Source organism: Lissotriton helveticus, chromosome 2_1 (assembly GCF_964261635.1).
Source record: "Lissotriton helveticus chromosome 2_1, aLisHel1.1, whole genome shotgun sequence".
NCBI lineage: Eukaryota > Metazoa > Chordata > Amphibia > Caudata > Salamandridae > Lissotriton > Lissotriton helveticus.
Genome location: NC_136059.1, coordinates 349,879,946 through 349,905,485, shown reverse-complemented (window position 1 = coordinate 349,905,485; position 25,540 = coordinate 349,879,946). Strand labels below are relative to the sequence as shown.

The 25,540-nt window shown below is 46.1% G+C and overlaps 1 protein-coding gene across 2 annotated transcripts in view; it reads left to right on the top strand.

The window, feature by feature from the left end:
• LMBRD2 (LMBR1 domain containing 2) overlaps positions 1-25,540 on the top strand; it is a 636,504-nt gene that overhangs the window by 504,363 nt on the left and 106,601 nt on the right. For both annotated transcript variants that reach the window (XM_078674947.1, XM_078674948.1), the window contains exon 14: positions 19,275-19,378. In XM_078674947.1, coding sequence (XP_078531073.1) covers positions 19,275-19,378 — 104 coding nt within the window. The remainder of the gene's footprint in view (positions 1-19,274; positions 19,379-25,540) is intronic.

Below are 25,540 nucleotides of genomic sequence, written 5' to 3'. Positions count from 1 at the left end.
GTGCCATCACACTTGCTGGAAGAGCAGGATTCAGAGGAGGAGGAGGATGAAGGCCCCTTTGGCTACACGTGTAGCCCCTCACAATTGCATGTAAAGTGCCAGGAGGATGACTTTGAGGAGGAGTACGGAGAGTATCAATATCCTCCCCAGGACATGGTTGGCATGCCGTATTCTGGCGGACAACAGAAAGAGGTTTCCACCAACTCCGGCCTCTCAAGAGGTGTCATTAGCTGCTCTGCGCCCACGCTCCATTCCTACTAGTACAGTTAGAAGCCGGGAGTTACTGCCAGAGCCCTTGCCTAGATCACCACAGCCAATGCCTCAACAGGATTCAGTCATCACGGATAATGACCAAGAGGAGAGAGAGATAACGGACCCTAACAAGGAATGGGATGATTACCTTCTTTCAACGCCTTCTTCTCCCTCTCCAGTGCCTATTGATTTTCTGTCGGAGGACATCGGCGGGTTCCATAATTTGATGGAAAGAGCTGCGAAGAGGTTTGAACTTCCGATATCAACTACCCAGACAAGGTGTCTCTTGTATGATTTCAAGGAGCCATACCGGAAATCAGTTTGTGCTATTCCGATCGTTAGCCTTGTTTGGGAAGAAGACCTGAAAGTCATGAAGACACCGGCGACAGTCACACCGATACTCGCCAGACTGGAGAAGAAATATAAAGCTCCTTTGGACGCTCCAGCTTGTTTAGTGGGTCATCCCAAACCGGACTCTGATATATCCCAGGCGGCTCAACAGAAATAAAAAAATCTGCCAGCTCCTATTACAATGCCTCCCGACAGAGAGGGTAGGCCCTTGAATAATGCAGAAAAAAGATTTTCTTTCATGTCTGCTCTTCTAGTTAAAGCTGCGAATGCCCTTGCCATTCTGGGCAGGTACGATAGGCAAATGTGGTGTGATCTGACACCTTACATAGACCTGATTCCTGAGGATAGTAGACAAGTGGTCAAGAAGATCCTTCAGGAGGGAGAAAGGGCTTCGGCTGAAGTCATGGACATCGCAACCACAGCCTTCAGATGGCTTGGAGGATCTGCGGTGTTACGCCGTCAGGGATGGCTGGGAGCAACAGCTTTTAGACCGGAGGTCCAAAATAAAGTCTTGGATCTTCCCTTCGATGGGGAAGACTTGTTTGGGAAACATGTGGATGATCCGCTACAAAGTATCAAGAAGGATTGTGATACCGCAAAGGCCCTAGGAACACTGCAGTACCGGAAGGTGCCCTTTCGAAGGGCTAGGGGTAGAGGCCAACATCATATAGAGGAGAATACCAACAGGGCAGATACCTCTTTTACTCGACATCTTCTCAGCCGTACTGTCAACAGTACGGTCAACGACAGGCAGGGGGCTATACAAAATCTGCCCCTAGAGGAAGAGGAGGTCGTCAAGGAAAGGACAACTCCAGAAGACAATGACAACCTTCAAGAGCCGGCTACATATATCCCTCCACAGGTCCCCCTGGGTGGAAGAATTTCGTATTATCATTACCATTGGCAAAAAATAACTACGGACCAATGGGTCCTCAACATAATACATTCGGACATACTTGTACTCCTCCGACACTTCAAGAGGTCAAGCATCTACATTTGATGCGTCTGGCGATTCGGGCAATACTCCGAAAGGGAGCAATTGAACTGGTGCCGATCTCCCAGAGAAGAAGGGGATTTTATTCCTGTTTTTTCTTAGTCCAAAAGAATATTCTTCAATGGCATCCTATTCTGGACCTTAGATCTCTAAATATTTAACTTATCTCAAGAAGAAATCTTTCTGGGATGGTTGCCCTCCAAGACATTCTGCTACTCTTAAACCCGGGGGATCATATGACCACCTTAGTCCTACAGGATGCATATTTTCACATCCCCATTCATCCTTCCCAAAGGCACTATCTTCGGTTTGCGTTAGACGGAGACCATTACCAGTTCAAGGTACTGCCATTCGGCCTTAAATCAGCCCCAAGAATTTTTACAAAATGTCTGGGTCCAGTGGTGGCTTTCCTAAGGAAACAAAGACACCAGGTGTTTCCCTACCTGGATGACTGGTTAGTCAAAGCGCCTTCAAGAACATCGGCTCAATCGTCGACAGCGACATACCAGGAGTTGTTTGCAGAGCTGGGTTTGACTCTGAATACGGAGAAGTCCTCCCTTCATCCTGCAAGGAACATCACTTTATTGGGGGCGATTGTGGACACCACAGTAAACAAGGTGTTTCCCTCCATGGAGAGACAACGGAAGCTAATCTCTTTTTCCCAGGCTTTTGCAAAAGAAAGTGTCTTTCAGTACACCGTTACAATTCACTACTAGGAACAATGTCTTTTTGCATCCCCCTTGTTCCTTTCTACCGATTGAAAATGCATCCGTTGCAGGAACAACTGGATCGGCAATGGCCTCAAGCAGAGGGATCCTTCGACGACATTGTGAAAATCACACCGGCCATGGTTCAAGCAGTAGCGTAGTGGACCCAAAAACGAAATATTTTAGTGGGTCTTTTCTTCCTTACCGAGCCTGCTCTGCTGGTGATTACCACCGATGCATCTCTGGAAGGTCGGGGAGCCTTTCTTCAAGACCTCCAGGTCAGTGGTCGTTAGAAGTTACAGGAACAGCAACTTCACATTAACTTACTAGAACTCAGTGCAGTGGAATTAACATTGCTAGCTTTCCTGCTGAGAATACAAGGATCTGCTGTACTAATCAAGACAGACAACACGACAGCAATGCATTATCTCAACAAACAGGGAAGTACAAGATCACTCTCCCTGTCTCAGGAAACCGAAAAAAATATGGGAATGGGCTGTTCAAAAGGAACATCCCTAATAGCGGAACATCTACCAGGAGATCAGAATGTGAAAGCAGACACTCTGAGCAGGCTAAAATCAACCTGCCACGAGTGGAAATCAATCAAGATATCCTAAAAGACATCTTCCTAAGATGGGCAGAACCGTCAGTGGACCTCTTCGCGACAGCTCAGAACAAAAAATGCTGGTTCCTCGCAAGCTGGCTTCACCAACGGGGGTGTTGGGGGAATGCATTTTTGATGGCATGGTCAGGCATCTTTGCCTACGCCTTTCCTCCAATTCCCCTCCTGCCACGCATTCTGACAAAGATCAAAAAGGAACCGGGCAGAATGATCTTGATAGCCACTTGGTGGCCCAGGTAGCATTGGTTCACGAAGCTGCTTCTACTGTCGGAGGTTCACCCGATTCCCCTTCAACCAATACCTTCGCTCCTGACAATGTCCCAGGGACAAGTACTTCATCCGGATCTGAATTCACTACGTTTAGCGGCCTGGCTCCTGTACACTGTGAACTTCAACATCTAAATATTCCATCGGAATGCAGAGATATATTGTCAAAGGCCAGATCGGAGAGTACAAATAAAACATACAGGATGAAATGGAAGAGGTTTTGTATATGTTGTCAAGAAGCTAATCCTCTGAGGTCAGCAGCTCATGAGATTATCCCATATATTCTGCTCCCAGCAAAATCTGGCTTAGCTCATGCTTCTATTAAGGTGCATCTGGCCGCTATATCACGTTACAGAAGAACTTCCTCTGGACCATCTTTGTGGTCGGCTAGAATCATCAAACAATTCATGAAGGGGTTATTTCGAAACTTCCCTCCGGTAAAGCCTCCACCAACTCTCTGGCAGCTGAACATTGTATTATCTCAATTAAAGAAGCAGTCCTTCGGTCCCATTCACAGGGCGGATCTCAAATTTCTATCGTGGAAGGTAGCTCTTCTCATAGCACTCAATTCGGCCAGGAGAGTCGGGGAGTTACAGGCTCTCACTATGCAAGAACCTTTCTTACAGTTTAAGGAGGAACGGATTGTACTCCGAACTAATCCGAAATTCATAACCAAGGTGCCTTCAGACTTTCATTTGAATGAGCCAATAATTCTTAAAAGATGTTTTCCTCAACCGACTACAGCGGCGCAAAGAGCTCTTCACTCTCTTGATGCACAGCGCTCAAGTTTTATGTACAAAAGACAAAACCTTTCCAAAAGTCTGTTTGTATCTTTTAGTGCACCTAGGAAGGGTTTTCCTCCATCCAAAAGAGGTATTGCCGGATGGATTTCCAGTGCGATACAATATTGTCATCATGCAGCAGTGAAGCCGTTGAATGCACAAGTTTGTGCTCTTTCTACAGGAGCAGTGTCCACTTCCACTGCTATGTTTGCGGGGGTCCCTGTCCAGGATATCTGCAGGGCGGCTACCTGCACACCTTCACCAGACATTACTGCCTGGATGCAGCCGCTGAGAAGGATGTGGCAGTGGGACAAGCAGTGCTGAGAAACATTTTCCAGTGACGGTGAGCCCTCTTTGTCATCCCTCCTTCCTTTATGTATTGCATATTCACATTTTATTGTTATGCTTTTTCAGTGTTATATATTTTATTATGTTCGAGGCATGTGGGCTGCAAAATTCATATCTTTTGCATATCTTTTGCATTAGATCGCCGCCTAGTGTTGGGTCCGGATGATCGCACATTGTTGTCCTGGAAGAGTCTTCGAAGTATCCTGAGATAGGTGGCTCCTCCCCTGGACTACAGTGCGCATGGGCATCGGCTCCATCCCCAGATTGTTTTTTTCCGCCATTGGGTTCGGATGCGGTCTCGACGTCTCTCTGTCGGAACCGAGAAAACTAGCTTTTTTACGGCCAAAAGGCCTTAGATTCATTGCGTCGGTATTGTTTGCTTACGGTCTCGAGTTCTTCCGTCTCTTTGAGTCGGAATCTACGGAGTCGTATCACTCTTCGGACATCGAGGCCTTCTCATCGCAACCCGACCGCAACTTTTTGCCATGGAGCGGAGCCCGTTTAAGTACTGTCCCGTCTGTGGGTCAAAATACCCACATATCGATGTGCACCCGGTCTGTAACAAGTGCCTCTCGCCGGACCACAACGAGGACAACTGCATGGCCTGCTCGCGATTCAGGTCAAAAAAGACACTCAAACTTCGGCGCGCGGTGCGCCTTGAGGCCAGACAAGCGGCCCCGGATCCAGAAAACATCTTCGGCGACCAAGAAGAGGAGGGCCAGAGCCATCATCTTCAAATCTCACCGCCCGCGACGGACATCGAGGCGGATCCGGAAGACGACGACGGAGTCGTGGGTCAAGGCCTTGAATACGTCGACGAGGTAGGGGACGTCGAAGAAGTTTATGGGGCCGCGGAAGATACAAACAACTACAAACTTAGGGGTCTAATTGGGGATTCAACAGTAATCCTCTGCTCGTAATCGCCTTATCAACAGTACAAGGGTACGATAACAATAACACTAACAAACCAGATCACAAGATGTGAAGAACCAGTAACGTAAGTCACCCCTGGTATAGGATTCCCATCAACAGTCTTGTAAGATAGCTCAGGGGATGAGCTATGCCCCGAAGGTTACACGGATCAGGCTCGGGTCACGGGATCGCCAGTCGGCCTTACCCAAGACCCCGCACCGCAAGCCACGGCCCCGCCCTCAGGCCCGGCCACGGACATACTTGCTGCGAAGCCCGTATCGAAACCGAAACTGAAACAAGCGGTATCGACTACACCTAAAATGGCCGACCCGAAACCGAAACTTACGGATTCGAGCGTTCCTAAGATGGCGGCCGCTCCACCAAAAACACCAAAACCTGCTGCCTCATCGACTCCGTCGACCTCCGGTCCACAGAAGTCGAAGAAAACTGTTGATTCGACGGTGTCGAAATCGTCGGCGGAGGAGGTTTCCTCTAAGAAGGGAGTTCGGCACGGGTCGACAAGTGCGACGCCGTCTAAGCCCGCCAAAGCCAGCGACAAGACTCCGGTGCCGACTGGGACATCGTTAGTCGGACGCGTGGTGGAAACGGAGCCTGCAAAATCACACGGATCGAAAGCTGGAAGCTCAACACATCGGTCCAAAGACTCTGTGTCCACGGCTGCAGCATCCACGTCTAAGACTCAAAAGGGCCAACAAGACGTCGGATCCGAGGGCAGGGTGAAGGCCTCCTCGTCGGCGCCAAGTGTCGTTGTGAGTGACGCGTCCCCCATCGTCTCTTCACTACAGAGGATTCGGGAGAAGGCCTCTGCAACGCCGGCTCCGACGCCGTCGCACCAGAAGCCGATGGACTTGCCGGCAAAGCCTGCAGGCAAACTTCTCTTCCTTCTGCCGCCAAAGGAGGCACCGAAGGCCTTTACCACAAAATCGGCGCCAAAGACGTCGGAATCATCAACGTCTGGAGCACTTTCAGGTCGACTACTCGACTCAGAAGAAGATTCTGAGCGTTTTATCGACGCAGACACGGGCAAATTGACCCTTTACAAATGAAAGATCACTTCACAGCCAGTGGACTCTTATGTCATCCCACTAAAGAAGAAACGGCTTGCTCAGGACGCTTCAGCCCTGATGGAACCTATACAGCCTCCTCCTAGAAGGAGCCCAACACCTTCCCCTGAACACTCTGAGGGTGAGGGATATGGAGAAGATGACCAATACACTTTCCCCATCAATGACCCTGATGCACAGCAGGATTCCTATGACGACATAGGTGACCAAGACACCCAGAATGTGGGGCAGGACCCACAGCCTTTCATTGCACGTGCATCCCCAACAGAAGATTCTGCAGGTTTTCACGCACTCATTGAACGGGCAGCTGCTAATCATGATGTGGACATGCATGCTGACCCAGTTGAAGAAGACTTTCTATTTGACACTTTTTCAGTCTCTGAAAGGACAGTAAAGACACTGCCTATGCTCAAAGGGGTCCTTAAACATGCTGCGGACATCTTTAAAGAACCAACCAGGGCGAGGGTGGTCAATCCTCGCATCGAGAAGAAGTACAGACCAGCACCTGCAGACCCGGCATACATTCGGGGACAGTTGCCACTTGACTCCCTTGTGGTCGCAAATGCCCGCAAACGGGCGAACTCCCAATTACCCCAGACAAGGAGTCAAAAGTGCTGGAGGCAGGGGGCAAAAGGGTAGCTGCGCAGGCTGCCAATTTCTGGCGTATTGCAAATACACAAGCACTATTGGCACGTTATGATAGGGCGCATTACGACACCCTAGAGCAAGTTTTACAACACCTGCCTCCGCAGTTTCAAGAGCCTACCAAACTGCTTATAGAAGAAGGCAAACTAATCTCCAATGCAGCCATAAAGTGTGCACTTGATGCCGCAGACACAGCGGCTAGGGCTATTAACACTAGCGTCATGCTGAGACGACAAGCGTGGCTCCGCATATCGGGGTTTAAACCGGACATTCAGACAACCATACTCAATCAGCCCGTCAATCCTGATAGACTGTTTGGTCCTGATGTTGACACCACCCTCGAAAAGATTAAGAAAGACAACGAAACAGCTAAGTCTATGGGGGCCCTACAATCACAACAGTTCCGGGGCAACACTTTTCGTCGCTCAGGTGCACGTGGAGTCACCAGAGGACAGATGGGTCAACAGTCGCAGTTCTCTAGAGGTGGAGCACAGTCCTCGTACCCCAAGCAGAACAAAGGGGGTAATCGAGGAAACAACACCAGAGGACGTGGCAGAGGAAACAACAATTCCCGTTCCTCTGCCCCAAACAAACAGTGACTCTCTGTCACTGCCCCCCGACCATTTAACACCTGTCGGGGGGAGACTCCAGCAGTTCCTGCCAGTCTGGACAAACATCACCACAGACAGGTGGGTACGAAAACTTGTCCAGTACGGTTATTGTCTAGAGTTAAAGTCCACTCCACCCAACATTCCACCAAGGCAACGGCCTATGTCCGCAGAGCATTTGCACTTATTGCAGCAAGAAGTAGTGGTGATGCTGCAAAAAGGCGCAATCGAGCTCGTGCCAGTGGAGGAGGAAGGCACAGGGGTGTATTCCCTGTACTTCCTTATTCCAAAGAAGGACGGATCTCTCAGACACATTCTGGATCTGCGTCCCCTCAACCTGTATATACTGTCAGAACATTTCCATATGCTAACACTGCAACAGATTCTTCCCTTGTTAAACCAAGGGGACTTCTTAGCAACCTTGGACCTCAGGGATGCTTATTTCCACATTCCACTACACCCGTCCCACAGAAAATACCTCAGGTTCACTATCCAAGGCAAGCATTATCAGTTCAAGGTCCTGCCCTTCGGAGTGACCACAGCTCCAAGAGTGTTTACCAAGTGTCTGGCGACAGTAGCGGCGCACCTCAGGAGGCAGAACATCCATGTCTACCCCTACCTAGACGACTGGCTCGTCCAAGCCAAGTCGGAACAACAGTGCGCCGCGGACATGTCGTCTACCATTCACCTCCTTCACGACCTGGGCTTCTCCTTGAACTACCCAAGTCGCATCTTCACCCGGCACATGTCCGGCAGTTTCTAGGTGCGACGATCAATACCCTGACGGCCATGGCTCAGCCGAACCAAGTCAGGATAGACAGCATGCAGTCTCTAATCCAAAAGTTCAGACCACAACACTCGCTCCCAGCGAGAGTGTTCATGCAGTTGATTGGCATGATGGCCTCCTGCATCTTCATAGTCCCTCACGCACGTTTACATATGCGTCCGCTCCAGGAGTGCTTAGCAAATCAGTGGACACAGGCTCAGGGACAATTAACAGACCTAGTGTTGGTTACCAGTCGGGCATACGACTCTCTGCATTGGTGGAATCCACACAACCTTTGCAAGGGCCGACTGTTCCAGGAGCCAGTGCCACAGATTATCCTGACAACGGACGCGTCTCTCCAGGGATGGGGAGCTCATCTGCTCACTTACACAGTGCAGGGACTATGGACGACGCAGCAACAGAAGATGCACATCAACTATCTGGAACTGATGGCAATCTTCATGGCGCTCAAGTCCTTCAATGTACATCTGTGCAACAAGGTAGTGTTAGTCCGGACGGACAACATGACCGCGATGTACTATATTCAAAAGCAGGGGGGCACCCACTCGCCACAGCTGTCTCATCTGGCTCAGAGCATGTGGAAGTGGGCCATTCAGAGGAACATTTTCCTCATGGCAGAACACCTCCCGGGCAAGGACAATCAGATGGCGGATCTGCCCAGCAGATACAGCCATCAAATGCACGAGTGGGAGTTACACCCATCAGTACTCCGCCCGTACTTCCAGCAGTGGGGTCAGCCGGAGATAGACCTGTTTGCCACAAACGAAAACGCAAAATGCCAACACTTTGCCGCCAGGTTCCCTCACCCACAGTCGCAGGGGAATGCGATATGGATGAACTGGTCAGGCAGATTTGCGTACGCTTTTCCGCCAGCCCCTCTGATACCGCTGGTGTCAAGAAAACTAAGGCAGCACTCGATGACACTCATCCTAGTTGCTCCAACGTGGGCGCGCCAAGCATGGTACACCACGTTTCTAGAACTCTCGGTGGTGCCGCATCAAAGGCTGCGCCTCACGCCCAGACTTTTGACGCAGAACCATGGAGACATTCAGCATCCAGATCCGCAACAGCTCAACCTGGCGATCTGGCTCCTGAAGTCCTAGAGTTTGGATACCTTCACCTACCTCCAGAATGCATGGACATCATCAAGGAGGCGAGAAAGCCTACTACCAGAGCATGCTATGCTGCAAAATGGAAGCGTTTTGTCATTTACTGTACGGCTAATAACATCGACCCGCTAGATGCATCTATCCCTAACATCATTTGCTATCTGTTACATCTTTACAAGTGCAATCTAGCGTACACTTCCATTCGGATACATCTATCCGCCATAGCAGCTTATCTTCAGAACAGGCAGCATCTCTCTGTCTTCAGAGTGCCTGCCATTAAGGCTTTTCTTGAAGGTCTGAAACGAGTCATTCCCCCAAGAACACCGCCAGCTCCGGTGTGGAACCTCAATGTGGTCCTCACCAGACTGATGGGACCACCTTTTGAGCCACTACACTCGTGTGAACTCCAGTTCCTAACGTGGAAAGTAGCTTTCCTAATAGCTATTACGTCACTGAGGCGTGTTAGTGAGCTGCAAGCGCTCACAATACAAGAGCCATTCCTTCAGATTCATCCAAATAGGGTGGTACTGCGTACTAACCCCAAATTCCTTCCGAAGGTGGTGTCACAGTTTCATCTCAACCAAACTATTGACTTGCCTGCATTCTTCCAAAACCCACAAACGGTGGCGGAAAGAATGCTTCATACTTTGGATGTCAGGAGGGCATTGATTTACTATATTGACAGGACACAACACTTTAGGAAAACAAAACAACTTTTTGTTGCCTTCTCGCCACAGCACAAAGGCAACCCTATTTCCAAAGCAGGAATAGCCAGGTGGATTGTTAAGTGCATCCAAATCTGTTATCAGAAGGCTAAACGTACCTTGACAATACCCCCAAGGGCGCACTCCACACGCAAATTGGGGGCATCTATGGCTTTCCTGGGGAACATTCCTTTAGAAGACATTTGTAGAGCAGCCACGTGGGTTACACCACATACCTTTACAAAACACTACTGTGTTGATGTGCATTCCAAGCAGCAAGCAGCTGTAGGACAGGCTGTTCTCAAAACACTTTTTCAAGTTTCTGCAGCTGGCACGGGCAACCGCCGCTAATGGAGGGACTGCTATATATTCTATGCAAAAGATATGAATTTAGCAGCCCACATGCCTCGAACTGAATATGCTACTTACCAGTATGCATCTGTTCTTGGCATGTAGGGCTGCTAACATTCATATCGCCCACCCTCCTCCCCGGTGCCTGTCGCAGCTGCAGACATACTCTTGCATTCAATCATTAGCATGGACATCCTTTACACTTTACACTCCATCTCTGCCACAATGGCGCAAAACAATCTGGGGATGGAGCCGATGCCCATGCGCACTGTAGTCCAGGGGAGGAGCCACCTATCTCAGGATACTTCGAAGACTCTTCCAGGACAACAATGTGCGATCATCCGGACCCAACACTAGGCGGCGATCTAATGCAAAAGATATGCAAAAGATATGAATGTTAGCAGCCCTACATGCCAAGAACAGATGCATACTGGTAAGTAGCATATTCATTTAATGTTAAAAGTGATCTCGATGTTGGAAGACAGCTACAAATTTGTATGTTGATGGTATGCAGTTTTTTCAATCCCTATGCTGCCTAAAGTCACAATGAAATGTGCTGGTTTACTGCTTGCTTTCTGATTCAGGCATGTGAATCTATAAAAGCTCTAATACTGGTGTAAAAAAACACGTTACTTACCTGTAACTGTAGTTCTCCAGTATTGGAAGCTTTCATAGATTCACATGCGACCCACCCTCCTTCCCTGAGAGGCTCACCTTTCCATTTTTGGCACAAAAGATATTTGAGGCACAAGTGCTAAAATTCTGAGGGGCAAAAGGTTCTCTCAGGAGTGTTCTAGAGGGTGAGAGGTTTCTGATTCGTTCAGGAACAATTTTGGTCTCTTTTAGATAACGAGAGTTACGGGTTGCAAAATGGAAAAGGGCCTAGGCCTCTTTTCAGTTTGGTATGTATCTAAGCATTGCTTTTTTATATACACCGGGGACTCCCATCTCGACGACGGGGAATGATTCAGGAATGTGAATCACCTTCCCCTCAGCTCAGTAGGGGCCTGAGGTACCGACGGACAGAGCGGGGCCTCATTACCTGAGCGAGTGCCAGGCGAGGTGAGGCCACTCCCAAGTAAATTTTGGGAGAGGAGTTTCCACAACCATGACTTTCGAGCCTACCAATCAACACATTGCCAGATGGTAGGGTATTTATGCAGGGTATGTAGTCCTCATTACACTTTGGTCACAGTTGCAGTAGTGTTGTTACCATAGGTCCTGAAGAAAGCCTTTTTAGGCTGAAACATGTTGACCAGTTAACTTTACCATCAGGATAGTAGTATTTGTTGAAACACTATCTACACTCTGCTTTTAACCTTGTCATCACGGTGACCGCCATAATAAAGTTCGTTCTTAGGCACCATGCTGGTCAATTTTAATGCACTATTTACTTTACCAGCACATATTCTTTGAGCACTGCAACTTTTCTTCCCACAACTCCTACTACAACTGCTCTCTGGCTTCTCATCACTGGTGGATCCGGTTCTAAGGTTTACTCGCGATATTGAGAGTGAGTGCCTTAGTGGATACCAGTTCGCACTTTCAAACCCCAGATGATGAAGTTCCGCCAATGGGTGGGCTGATGGGTTTTCTTACCTCTCTTCAGTCTGTACACACACTCCTCATGAGAAAGCAGACACTTTCTAGCCTATCTAGACCAGTAGCACCCCCTTTTGTGTTTGTTGTGAATCTATGAAAGCGTCCAATACTGGAGAACTACAGTTACAGGTAAGTAACTTGTTTTCTTCTAGACCAACCTAGATACCGGTTCCTGCTCCAGCTCCACAACCTGCACTGGAACATGTTCCACTAATGCTGTCGCAATCGACTCCTGACAATGACCAACCCATACTGCAATTCGATGCTGAGAGGGCGGCACCCCAACCTCGACCAAGGCTGAACCCGCTTTGACTGAGCTGCAGCCCTGAGCCACTCTTCTGTTCCAAACACATTGCCCTTGCCTCCCTGAAGAGCTTATGTCCTCCTTGAATTATTTGGTACAGATTCTGATAATGGTGGCCGACGCCGAGAATAAGTTTGTCCAGCCCTCCCTTGAGGATAATTGGTATGAAGATCTTCAGGGGGCTAGTGTTCTTCCCCAGACACTGGATTGGGTTCTTCACTGGGCCCTGCCACAGACAAAAGTGCCTACTTTGCAATTGTTGTGCAGATTGCAGCAAAGGGTCTTGATCTTCGGCACTCCGCTTGAGAGGTAAAGACTAATATCTTAACAGATGTGTTTTATGCATGGTCAAACAAGGTCTGAACCCTGCTTCCCTTTCAATGAAGTTCTGACGGACACTCTTAGGGACCTGGGCTAAACCTGTTCAGGGCCCCTGTCAGTCTGCCGGCTGCCAGAAACCATTGCTCTGCTCGGGCAACCCAGACTTTCTCACTCAGTATCCCACATCCGAAAGGCTTGTGTTGCAGGCTTCAACAAGCAAGGTTATCCCAAAAGCTGTTCCCGACTACTTCATCTGACAGGGAATCAAAGAGGATAGAGACCTTTAGAAAAAGGGTTTTTTATCCACAAGTCTAGCCCTTATCTCTGGCTCTGTGAATGTCAACTGCCTTTTAGGCCTTGTGGGAAACAGTTGCCCAGGTGTTACCTATGGTTCCGGAAAAAGCTTGTTCCATCCTCTCTGAGGCTAAACAGAAAGGTTGAGATGTAGCCAAGTTTATTATTCACTGCAGGCTGGACAACACAGAGTCTTTTGGTAGAGTCATAAGAACCTGTGTCGCCCTTTGTAGGCATGCCTGAATGTGGTCCACTGGCTTTCCAGGGGACATGCATGTCAGTCTCATGGACATGACGTTCAACAGTTCCTGTCTCTTTGGAGATAAGGGGAACTGTGGAAGGCTTGGGTCCTGTCACTGACCGGCCTGGACCACTACTACACGGAAAAACAAAGCATTGGCCGGGCAGTATTAAATTAACATCACAGTACACAGACCTAGTGTAATAAATCACTGGGTTGGACAACCATTTGTGTTGATTGACTTATTATTTTTCATATAAAATATTTTGTTACAACCATCACAAGATACACAGTAGATACCAGCACCTGATGTGGTATCTACTGTGTATCTTGTGATGGTTGTAACAAGGAGGTTTTTTCAAACATTATAGTCCCCTTGTTCATTTCATATCCAGGATTGGAGCCTCTGTAAAGTGATTAATTTGAGGCCTTTCCGTAGTTGTCTATGTTATTTATGTATGACAATTTCTTTGTTTTCACACTGTTTTGATAATTTTTTCTCAGTCCACTGAATTTGGTTTTTGTATTGTGTTATGAATGTTGTATTGTATCTTTTGATGCCAAAGAATTTCTTGCACAAAATATTTTATATGAAAAATAATAAGTCAATCAACACAAATGGTTGTCCAACCCAGTGATTTATTACACTAGGTCTGTGTACTGTGATGTTAATTTAATACTGCCCGGCCAATGCTTTGTTTTTTCTTTGGAGATAAAGCAGGGTCTGCCCTGGAGTACTAAAGATATCACTGTCACAGTGCTCTCCCTGGGCCTATCTGCTATTCCATTCCAGCTGCATTTACAATTTCCCCTCCTCTGTGGTTATGGTAGAGGCTTTCAGTATTGCCAGCAGATGCAACCAGTACAGCAATCTTCTCTGCCCTTTTGTGGCTACAACTGCTACACAGAATACATTGACAACAGGGGTAGCGTGCAACCCTATCTTTTGCCCCTCCAGCTACTGTAGCCTCCAAGGCCATTTAGTGTGCTTTGCTTTCTGCCATCAAAGGGGAGCTGATGTAGGTGCTCACAGACAGCACCATAACCATGTGGAACTAAAACAGGCAGAGAGAGGTAGGATTGTGGACCCTGTGCCAGGAGGCCCTGCCCCTCTGGACATGACTGAAACGCCAGAAGATTTTCCTGGTAGTTTGCCACCTGGAAGGATCTTTGAATGCCAGGGGATATAAGCTTGACCGCCGACGCATTGGGGAACAGGTATGGAGGTTAAATTCGGAGATGGCACAAGGAATGTGGAGAACCTTGGTGCAATCTTTTCATCACCACCAGGAACCCGCAATGTTAAAATATTTGCGTGTTGGAGTTTTCAAAGCATCTCTCACCCTGAGACTTGTTCCACGTAGAGTGGAACACCCTACCCCCTCGGCGCCTTTTTGCCAATACTTCGTCTGTTCCAAGTTCTAAAGAAGATCAGGAGTGACCTTGCCCAAGTCATCTTAGTGGCTATGGATTGGGCATAGGGAGTATGGTATCCCAAACTCCTGAGCATGAGCATCTGTCTTCCGATCAGACTGGCCTTTCAAGAGGACCTTGTGTCACAGCAGTAGGGCAGGGTCCTGCACCCAAACCTGCCCACACTCCACCTCTATACTTTGAGATTGAGTGACAGCAATTGAGGACTTTTGATCTTACTACCAAGGTTGTTGATGTCATCTTGGCAGCCTGGTGCCTCTCTATCAAGCCAGTATGCACCTTCCTCTGGGAGAAGTTTGCACCTTGTGTGTACCCACTTCAAGCTAAACTGTCCGAAGTGCTGTTTGTGGTGTTCCTTGCCCAGCAAGGACTTGCATTGGGCACATTTAAATGGCATTTCTCAGCTCTTTTGACCTTATTATGGTTGCGTGACCATCCCTCATTGTTTAAATCACCTATAGTGATGTGTTTTGTCAAGGGTTTACAGTATGTTTCCCCCTTCTCTGTTTATTATGCCTCAATGGTATTTAAATGTGGTTCTTGCATTCCTCATATGTGCTCCTTTTGAACCTCTTTACACCTGTCCTCTGCGGCTGCTTATCCTCAGGACAGTCTTTTTTGTTTTTTTTACATTGGCACTGGAAATGAGCGAGCTACTCTGTCAACCCCCCTTACACTACTTTCTACCCAGACAAGCTGTTTTACAGGCTCAAGCCTCCTTCCTCCCAAAGGTTGTGACTCCATTTCATGTTGGGCAGACCATCACCCTTCCATCGTTCTCCTTTCCTCCTCAACCCTCTAAAGTGGAGGATAGTCTCCATCGATTGGATACAAAAGGGGCTTTTCCTTTCCATATTGATCATAGAGGAGAACACCGGTTGGACAATCAGCTCTTTATTAAGAAGTATTACGATCGGGTGGCTAAATCGATGCTGGCGCCCCTTGACCACCTATGTTAAGTGTCTGCAAAGGGCAGGAGGTCTACATGTGTTGATTTTAAACACACTGCACGCATCTGACGTCCATATCATGTCTTCCTCTGAACCAGATGACCGTTCTGTCGAAATGTGAACACTGTGTGAGGGATTGGCGTAATGATTCCCTTTGTATACGGGTGAATATAATGTTCGAGGCACATGAACTGTAGATCGTATACTTGTGCATAGATCGCCATCTGGTGTTGGGTTCAGATGTTTGCACTTTGTTTTTGTCTTGGAAGAAGCCTTTTGTAGTCACGAGGTAGGTGACTCCTCCCTAGGACAACAGTGCGCATGGGCATCGACTCCATCTCCAGATTGTTTTTTTCCGCCATCGGATGTGATTTGCTGCGCTCCTGGTCGGTGTTGGTTTCGAACCCCCTGCGATGCACAATTCCTCTATACTCGACGGTATTGTCTTGATTGCGTTTCCCTTTCGACCCGCATCTTTAAACAAATTCCTCGACCTTGATCTTCGACGCGGTCTGTAGGCCCTATCCGCGCCGACCACACTTGCAGTCAATGGAAAGGACTCCTTTAAAAAAATGCTAAGTTCCCACACACCGACCTGCACGAGGTTTGTAACCTCTGCCTCTCCTCGGAGCTCAAAGAAAATCTTTCAGGTCGAAGAAAACCATCCGTGATCATCAGGCTCGACGTCACAAAATGTCACGGGGAAGCAGCTTGATTCCAGACATCTTCGGAGCACATCCCAATGTCCAGCTGGAGCAACAAGGTGATGATGAAGAAGACATCTCTGTCTCCGAGGCCAACGTCAAAAAGAGACACTCTGCCAAGCTCAGCGAGTACCGAAATCCCTCTCCCAAAAACGTAAGGCTCCGGTAACACCCTCGCCCTCAGGTCGACACCAGCAGCATGTCTCAAACGCCCAGCCCTCGGGCCTGGCTATGAATCCTAAAGAGTAGCCTTCTGGCACGGGCTCGAGCCAACCCTCTTCCGGTGCCGAAAAGTCACCTTCGGCACCGAAGCACAAGACTAGAATGTGCCACGCCCTTCTTCGTCAGCACCGAAGCCCTCGGCGTCGAAACATACCAAGGACAAACATTCGATACCGAAAAAATCTTCGGAGCCGAAAACGGCTTTGGAACTGAAAAAATAGTCGGAGCCGAAAAAAGTCTCAGACTCACAAACTCCTATAAAAAAAACTACAACAATGTAACCTAGCGTATACATCCATTAGGCTACATCTTGCGGCAATAGCAGCCTATCTCCAAAACAGACAACATTTGTCTTTGTTTAGGGTACCAACTATCAAGGCATTTATGGAAGTACTTAAAAGAATAATTCCACCTAGAGTCCATCCCTTTCCAGTATGGAACCTAAATGTGGTACTTACCAGGCTCATGGGTCCCCCATTTGAACCTATGCATAAATGCGAATTACAATTTCTCACCTGGAAAGTAGCTTTCCTGGTTGCCATCCCCTCTCTCAGAAGAGTCAGTGAACTCCAGGCATTAACCATACAAGAACCATTTCTCCAAATCCATCATAACAAAGTGGTTCTTAGGACTAACCCAAAATTTCTACCTAAAGTCATCTCTGCTTTCCACTCAAACAGTCTGTAGAACTCCCAGTGTTTTTCCCTGTACCAGACTCAGTAGCCGAATGGGCTCTTCACACGGTAGACGAAAAAAACGATACTTTACTACATTGAAAGAATAAAATCCTTTAGAAAGACTAAACAACTTTTTGTGGCTTTCTCCCCACCTCATAAAGGCAATCCTATCTTTAAATCAGGGCTTGCAAGGTGGATTGTTAAATGCATCCAAATATGCTATGCTAAAGCCAAACGCACTTTAACCATTCCCCCTAGACCTCACTCCAGACGTGAACTAGGGGCATCTATGGCATTCTTAGGGAACATTCCCTTAGATAACATCTGCAAAGCAGCAACTTGGTCTACACCACACATGTTCACAAAACACTATTGTGTAGATGTGCAAGCAAAACAACAAGCTAGTGTGGGCCAGGCTGTATTAATAACACTTTTTCAAACCACTGCAACAGATACAGGTAGCCACCGCTAAGGAGATATTTGCTGTATAGTCTATGCACAGTATATGATCTACAGCTCAACCTTGAACGGAAAATGCTACTTGCCAGTATGCATCTTTTCTTGGCATGTAGAACTGTAGATTTGTATACGCCCACCTACCTCCCTGGATACCTCTATCTGTTCCAGTACTATCTGACTTAGATACATTACACATGGGCATCCTTTTCTATTTCTTACTAACTCCATCATAACCCTACATGGCAAAACAATCTGGAGATGATGTTGATGCCCATGCGCACTGTCGTCCTATGGAGGAGTCACCTACCTCGTGACCACAAAAGACTTCTCCAAGACAAAAACAAAGTGCAAACATCCGAGCCCCACACCAGATGGCGATCTATGCACAAGTATATGGATCTAGAGCTCTACATGCCAAGAACAGATGCATACTGGTAAGTAGCATTTTCCTTATTCTTCCCGTTATGTGTGCATCTGATTTATTATCTCTGGCTACTCGTAATGCTTACCTGTTTTAAAAAAGGAAAATAAAATCATAAAAAAAAAAAAAAAGATGTATTAGGCACTGGCCAGAAAGCAGTTCCCAGGTGCTCCACCAGAGCCACTGGGTGCCTGTCCTGGACATTTGCTAGGCGGCGACTTGGCCGACCCTATGTTCATAAAGCACTATTTATTGCCTGGACAGTCAGGTCCATCATGAGGTGTGCTTTTCCCTCTAAGCCATGTAGGGCATTTTAGTTGAGCTAGTTCAGACTCACCTGGGAAATGCTGCTTTGGTGTCTACTCAAAAGGTGATGAATCTGCAGTTAGAAGTCTCTATCAGAAGAACAAGTTACTTACCTTTGCTAAGCTGTTTCTGGTACAACTTCTATCTAACCACAGATTCCTCACCAACCCACCCATCTTTCACATTTTGTGAATTGGACTCAACTCATTTAAAAAGGTCCCCTTTAGAGATTAACACTGTTTATTACCAATATGGAAATTGGATTCCGCGTCTGAGGGCGCAGACAATTCAGAAAGCATGGGTGGCGTCTATTTAGGGCCCGCATGTACCATCCTGAAAGGAGTGCAGTCTATGCAGAGTCATATAGTGCCACCTGTTGCCCTGGTAGAGTACAGTTTAAGAATTTCCAGATCCAGTCTGGCACCTGGGGGACTTTTGAGGTGTGAGTGGGGAATCTGTTGTTAGATAGTCTCTACCGGAAGTAGCGTTACTTAAGGTAAGTAACTTGTTAATTAGGCTGATAGAATTAATTAATTATAAAATAATATAAATCAATTGCCAGGCACATATATCTTTTTTTTTTGCCAGAGCACAGAATGGTTATAATGATAGGAGCAGCTCAGTAGCTTATGGACAGAGGAAGCACAAACGTGTATTAGATTGCAAGTCTGCACTGCAAAATCCTTCTCTTTAAAATGAGTCTGTTATGATTCTTTTTCTAATCCACGGAATTGAAATATTTGTAAGAGGTACTTTGTAACTGAAAAAAGTATTTTGACGTTTAGGATGAATTTAATATATATTTATTTTGATAGCTTGGGAACTCGTTGCTTAAACTTACTTGGATTTCAACAATTTATGGGAGACAACGATATGACATCTGATTTGACTGATGAAGGAAAAGAACTAATTCGAAGAGGTAAGATTTGAAAGATAAAGTGTTCCTTGAAGCTTGTCAGAGATGGCACGGAGTCAACATTTGTATGCCAATCACCAAACATAAATAATCATGATCCCCAACTTGAAACATGGGATCACGTGCGTCATAGTTTTTAATTTTATGATTATAATAGGCTGGTCAATATTATTTGCTTGGAAGATGGCAGACAGCTTTTTGAATAATTTTGGTTATTACTTTATTGTCATGGATAACATGCATTTGAACAAACAATGGGTCTGACTTGTTCTAGGTCAATGTGTTCTTTGTTGTAATGGCTGTATGTTGTTGTGAGATATGTTTTGATGCATAGTCACAAAACACGTGTTATTTTTATGTCACATGTATCTTCTGGTTGGTGCGCAAGAGCCAAGGCAGCTGAAGGCTGTCGACCCAAAGCTCCTCTCTGTGTATGTTTCTTGGTTCATCACTGTATCACTTGATCTCCGGCACACAGCTAAAACTGGGCCTCTAGTCAGACCTATAATGGGTTTGGTTAGGAAATAGAATGGCCTTGGAAGTGGAAATAAGGGTCATGTTGTGTGAGGAGGGTTGGAACGATAGACCAAGACAAGGAAGAATAGAAAATGGTGGGTAAAGACCTATGTTTGACTCCATACAGAGCTGTACCATTCTCTTTATCTTGTTCTGCAGCTATGCAGAAGCACAGAAGGGAGCTATTCTGTCAACTAAGTATGCACTAACTATAGAGCCTTGAAAATTGCTGTTGGGAAACATATACCAACAATCATCGCTTTTGTTTCTGATCTGTTTTATTTATTTATTGAGTTTTACATATTATCAGGCAAAATAATCACAATCATTGTCATCAAGAGTGTGCATACCAGCTACAGCAGTATTGCAAAGACTTGCATAAACACATCAATGAGTATAGCATTTTTCCAATGGCCACTATCTATTTCTAAGACATAAGGCAATTGCTTCATTACAGTCATATCACGAGTATGGAGACACAATATTTAGCGGCTTCTACCTGGGAGATGATATACCAGTCATTCAAAATGAGAGATCCCAAATATCAGCTGTCCGAAAATAGGGAGTACATTGACTGAAGAGAGAGAGCAATTAGGCCTCATGTCCAGCCTGTGCAGAGTGCTCAAGGAGATGCAATTTAAGTGGGTCCCAAATATCTTGGGGCCGGGACGAGAGTGGGAGTACTTCAGCATATGTGCAAGTTTGCACCTGCCAGAGTGTCAGATGCCCAATCCAGTCCTTGAACTTGGGTGCCCGACCCCATTTGCAGGCCACCTGGCACCTGGCAAGTAGGAAAGTGAAGGAAATAAATTTGGGGTGAGCCACCGGTATCTCTGCCGTGTAACCAAACAGTGCAATGATTGGGAATAAGGGGATTTGTAATGAGGTCATCGCTTCTAGCGCGGCAAACACCTGATGCCAGTAAATGAGAATTGAGTTACATCCCCAAGTGTAGTGTAGTTCCTATATTCCAAATAGGCTCTGCGCATTGGAATAATATATCCTATAGATTTGACGTAGGACTTATGTCTACTAGGTCTCTATTGAATATATTAGACTTAATTGTGAGTGCTACCTAGCTCAGAGGTCACTAGAAACTTTCTCGAGTTCACAAGAAAGGATTTACAGCCTGATTCATGTAGGTAAATTGCACTCGCAAAGGGCCAGATTCTGAGAATCTTGCCCTTTGCGAGTGCGATTTTTGCATTTGGTATTCATGATACCAAATGCAAAAATCGCTATTTAAGAAGTCGCAAATATGCGAGGAATAGCATTTAAGGAATCTCTAATAGAGATTCCTCAAATGCTATTCATGAAACATCAAGAAATAGCGATTTTGAACTTTTGGGGCCGCTATTTACCGACAGGTCAGACCTGTCGGTAAATAGCAAAAACTCAGAAAAATGCTTTTAAAAGCATTTTTCTAAGTTGCATGTTGCACACACACATGTCCTTTGGACATGTGTGCGCGCAACACCTGTCCAAAAGTGCATTTTAGGGGTGCTACAGGGCGTCCTTTGGACACCCCTGGCACCCTTAAAATCGCTATCTTAGTTGCGAGTAGCAAATTGCTACTCGCAAATCCCCATTCATTCCTATGGGCCTCTTGGCCCATAGGAATGAATGGGGAGTATTTGCGAGTAGCAAATTGCTACTCGCAAATAAAGAACATGTAGGAATCGCTATTTAAGTAGCAATTCCTACATGAATGCCGTTTTGCGTGTCCTCAATAGCGAATCGCTATGATTCGCTATTAGGGACACGCAAAACGGCATGTACATGAATCAGGCTGTAAGTTTCTGACAAACGCATAGACATGACAACTTTGTTTCCCCAAGATAAAACTGATCTTCAGAGTCGTGGAAACAATAAATAGATATTTTACTCATTAGTGCATGCTTCCTTTCACCAGAGTTTTGCAGAGAAGCAGATAGACGGGCATTTTCAATAAAAGGTATTTATTGAACAGGCTTCTTTCTCAAGCAGAAGAAATGTACTGCTACAATCGTAATACTGGTTGCAAAGTATAATGCGTATAGTAAAAAGAGTAGGATAAAATAATACTGTAAAAGCATTGTATGGTTCCTAGACCATAGATAAATACATACATAAATAACAAAGGCTAAAAAGTACTCAACTGGTGCGTCTAAAATACGCCTACCCCGATGTACCTAACCTAAGCCTAGTATGAGGGAAGGAGTAAGTGAGGTGTAGCATAAATGTAGTATCTTTTGCCAAGAATCTATCCAAGATTTCTCTACGGGTCTAATCAGCTCCGTACCTTGGTTTAGAATCAAGACGGTCAGGCTCAGGACTCGATTTCCCAACAACCCGCAAGGGTAGCTTGGAAACACTGGAGCTGGATTTCTCAGCAAGAGAAAAGACAGCGTCTCTCTCAGTGCGTCTGCTGGAGGGTCAGCTTCCTTCGGCACTTGCTGTAGCAGGATGCGTCGGGCAAGTAGATAGTTGAACTGCTCCAAATCACCGTGTGTTTGCTTGGGCAAGTGTGGGCATATTTATACCTTGAAGGTGCCGAGTTTGACGTAAAGGTGGACATAATAACGTCATCAAAGAGTCTCAGTTCTTTGAAAACTCCATGAGTTCTTGGACAAGTCCGTATTGAAGCAAGGGGAAGTCCATAGCTGCTGAAGCCGAGTTTTCCAAGAAATCTGTTGTATTTGGAATGCATGAGCTATGTGTTAATATGGTTATGATTTCTATGCCTATATAAGGATATGGTGATTTATACCTATATAAGGGCATGAATCAGAAAATTACAGTAGGGTCCTAAAATTCAATACAACACCCACTCCACGTTAATCATGTTCAACTAAGTTCAAGCACTAAAACATTTTCTAGAGCATGTGTTTACAATCCCACCCCAAGATACATACAAAATGCATTTTGAAATGGTTGTACTAAAAAAAAATTAGCATTTGTACTGAACGCATTTAAATGCAATGATTTCATCGTAAGCACATAATATCATATTGGAAATGCAGCCGAATGAATAACAAAATTACATTTATGAAATGGCTCTTACTTACAGAAGAAAGTCGAGACCATCCTGTGGTAAATAAATAATTAATTACCGGTACTATTTTTCATATAATCAATAAAACAGGTAGCTCAATAAATAAGAGTCAGGATTCGAGGTATCTTGAGTCGACAGGCTTTAATCAGGCATAAGGACAGGAACAGGACAGCCTGCAATAGTACGGGATGGCAGCTGCCAGGGAAGGGACAAGGGAAACTGGGCTTGGACAACTTTCAGTAACAGTTCACAGTATATATATCAAAACAATTGCATTACATTCAATACAGTAGGCGTAGCAGTAGGCGTTTCTTGTAGCAGTCGCGAAAGATAAGGGCAAAATGATGTAACAAGAAGGCGTGTACAGGGCGTATACATAGACATGTGATGTAAACGTAACAGAAGTGTCATAAACGGGGCGGAAACATGGAGGGGGCTACCTGAGCAGCTGGGACCTCTAACCTAGTGGTGCGCGCAAATGGGCAATGACGTGTTACCAGGGAGGACTGGGGGCTATGACTTCTGCGCTAGAAGAGGAGACTAAATTGTATACAGAGGCAGCAACTGAATATGATCATTACTGCAATACCCAGGAATGACAGTACTTTCCATCCCCAGGCAGATATAATACTCCAGAGCCAACCGGACCATGTCCAGGTGCCTGGATTCTGGTGCAACTGATGGGCAATTTTATGAAGTCTGGTTATAGCTGAATAAACAGACGGCGCGTTATTAGGAATGAAAATGCAGCAACTAGATCCGATGACTCTACATGCTCCTCCTCTATCGGCCAGTATGACGTCAAGAACGAGACGATTTTGGTGCACGACAAAACGCATAGCAGATTGCTCTTCGGTTAAGTTACCTAGAGCAGAAGTAGTCTCATTCACTACTGCTTCAAGGGTTCTGGTTAACCTACGTATTAACTTACTATTCTGGATAGGTCCTATAAAGAAGAAGAAACCTTTATTGAAGTCTTGATACTGTTCTAGAGTAGTTTCAGTTTGATCGACAATTGGGGACTCGATCTCCCTTCTATGTCTAATGTGTACTAGATGTGTGTTTCTGTGATAATCAGATGGGGCTAGAAAAACTGGTGGCAGTAGGAAGGCAATGTAACATGTTCCATCCCAATCGAGGGGCAGACGAACATATGCGGTCTGACCACAAACAAAATAAGAATGACGTGAGGCTTTGAAAATAGATTTCCCACTGTCACTATACTCGACAGTAGTAGTACAATCACTATGTCCTACATGTGCGGAACCATTCTTTCTGACACATAATTCGCCTTTGACTGGTAGTACTGAAATAGCAGGCAAATCTGGAGTAGTATCTGACTGAACATTCAGGACCATGAAATTCGAAGAATAATTACCTAAATCATATACTTCATTTTCTAGATCTAACCCTGTTCTATGGGAGAGACCTTGCTTGTCTGGAAAACATGTTCTATTCAGAAGGGGCATATCAGTTGAGGATGACGTTAAAGTGGACCATGCTCCACACGAACCATTATGTGAAAACGGATAGGGAAAGAGTGGCAGAACTCCCTTCGGTGTCTGGAAAGGGGGGAGTCGACCACATACCCAACAATTAGTGGCATTGCTGGTCTGGTGTGAATAGTGCAACATTCGGATGAATGTATTATTTCGCATAGCAAGACGATAGGATAACTCGTGAGGAGGCAGATCACTAAATGTGTGCTCTACTGTAGCATTAGAAAACATATGTACATGTGAAACTGGAAAACATAAATGTAATGCATAACTTGTGCAGGTAACCATAAGACTCAAAAATAATAGGAAACTTAGAACAATAATACATATTTTAGAGTTTTGACTAACTCTCTCACTGTGGGGGTCTATCTCATACATGTCAGGAACCTGTCTAACCGTTTCACCCGAGAGGGACTTAGACAATTAAACTGGCTGACTTATTTTACTAGACCGAAGCTTCTCTTTATACTCCTGTTGCGGAGTTTTCTCTAACAGGGGAATTTTGAGTTCAGAGTCTGTTTTTAGGCAGTCTTTAGGAATAAGGCAGTCCTTAGCAAAAGTCTTTTCTCGGAATCCATGGAATTTCTTTACGTGGCTCAGGTGGACCCACCCCTTCCTGCCCTCGAGCTTTACGGCGGTCCTTGTTGTTAGTAAGATCATCCGAGGCTCCTTCCAGCGGGGCTCCAGCGGACTTGAACGATCAAAATTTCGGACGAATACAAGATCACCGGGAACGACCTCATGCGGTTTCACCTCGGTGTTGTCTGGAAATGCGGCGGCAACCTGTGAACGACAAGAGTGTAGGGCAGACATCAAGGAAGCTAGGTAATCTGTCAGCATATTACTGGAAACATCTGTAATACTGCGGGGTCTAGGTGTACCCCACATGTTTGGGGGGCGGCCGAATACGACCTCATACGGGGACAGACCTGATCTGGAATGTGCAACCATCCTCATATAAAATAAAGCAACTGGCAGAGCTACTAGCCAGTCTACACCTTTCTCTTTACATACTTTTGCAATGCGTATTTTCAGAGTCTGATTATGTCTCTCTACGAGACCGGCTGCTTCAGGATGGCGTACACAATGGAACTTCCACTGGTACCCTAACAGAAG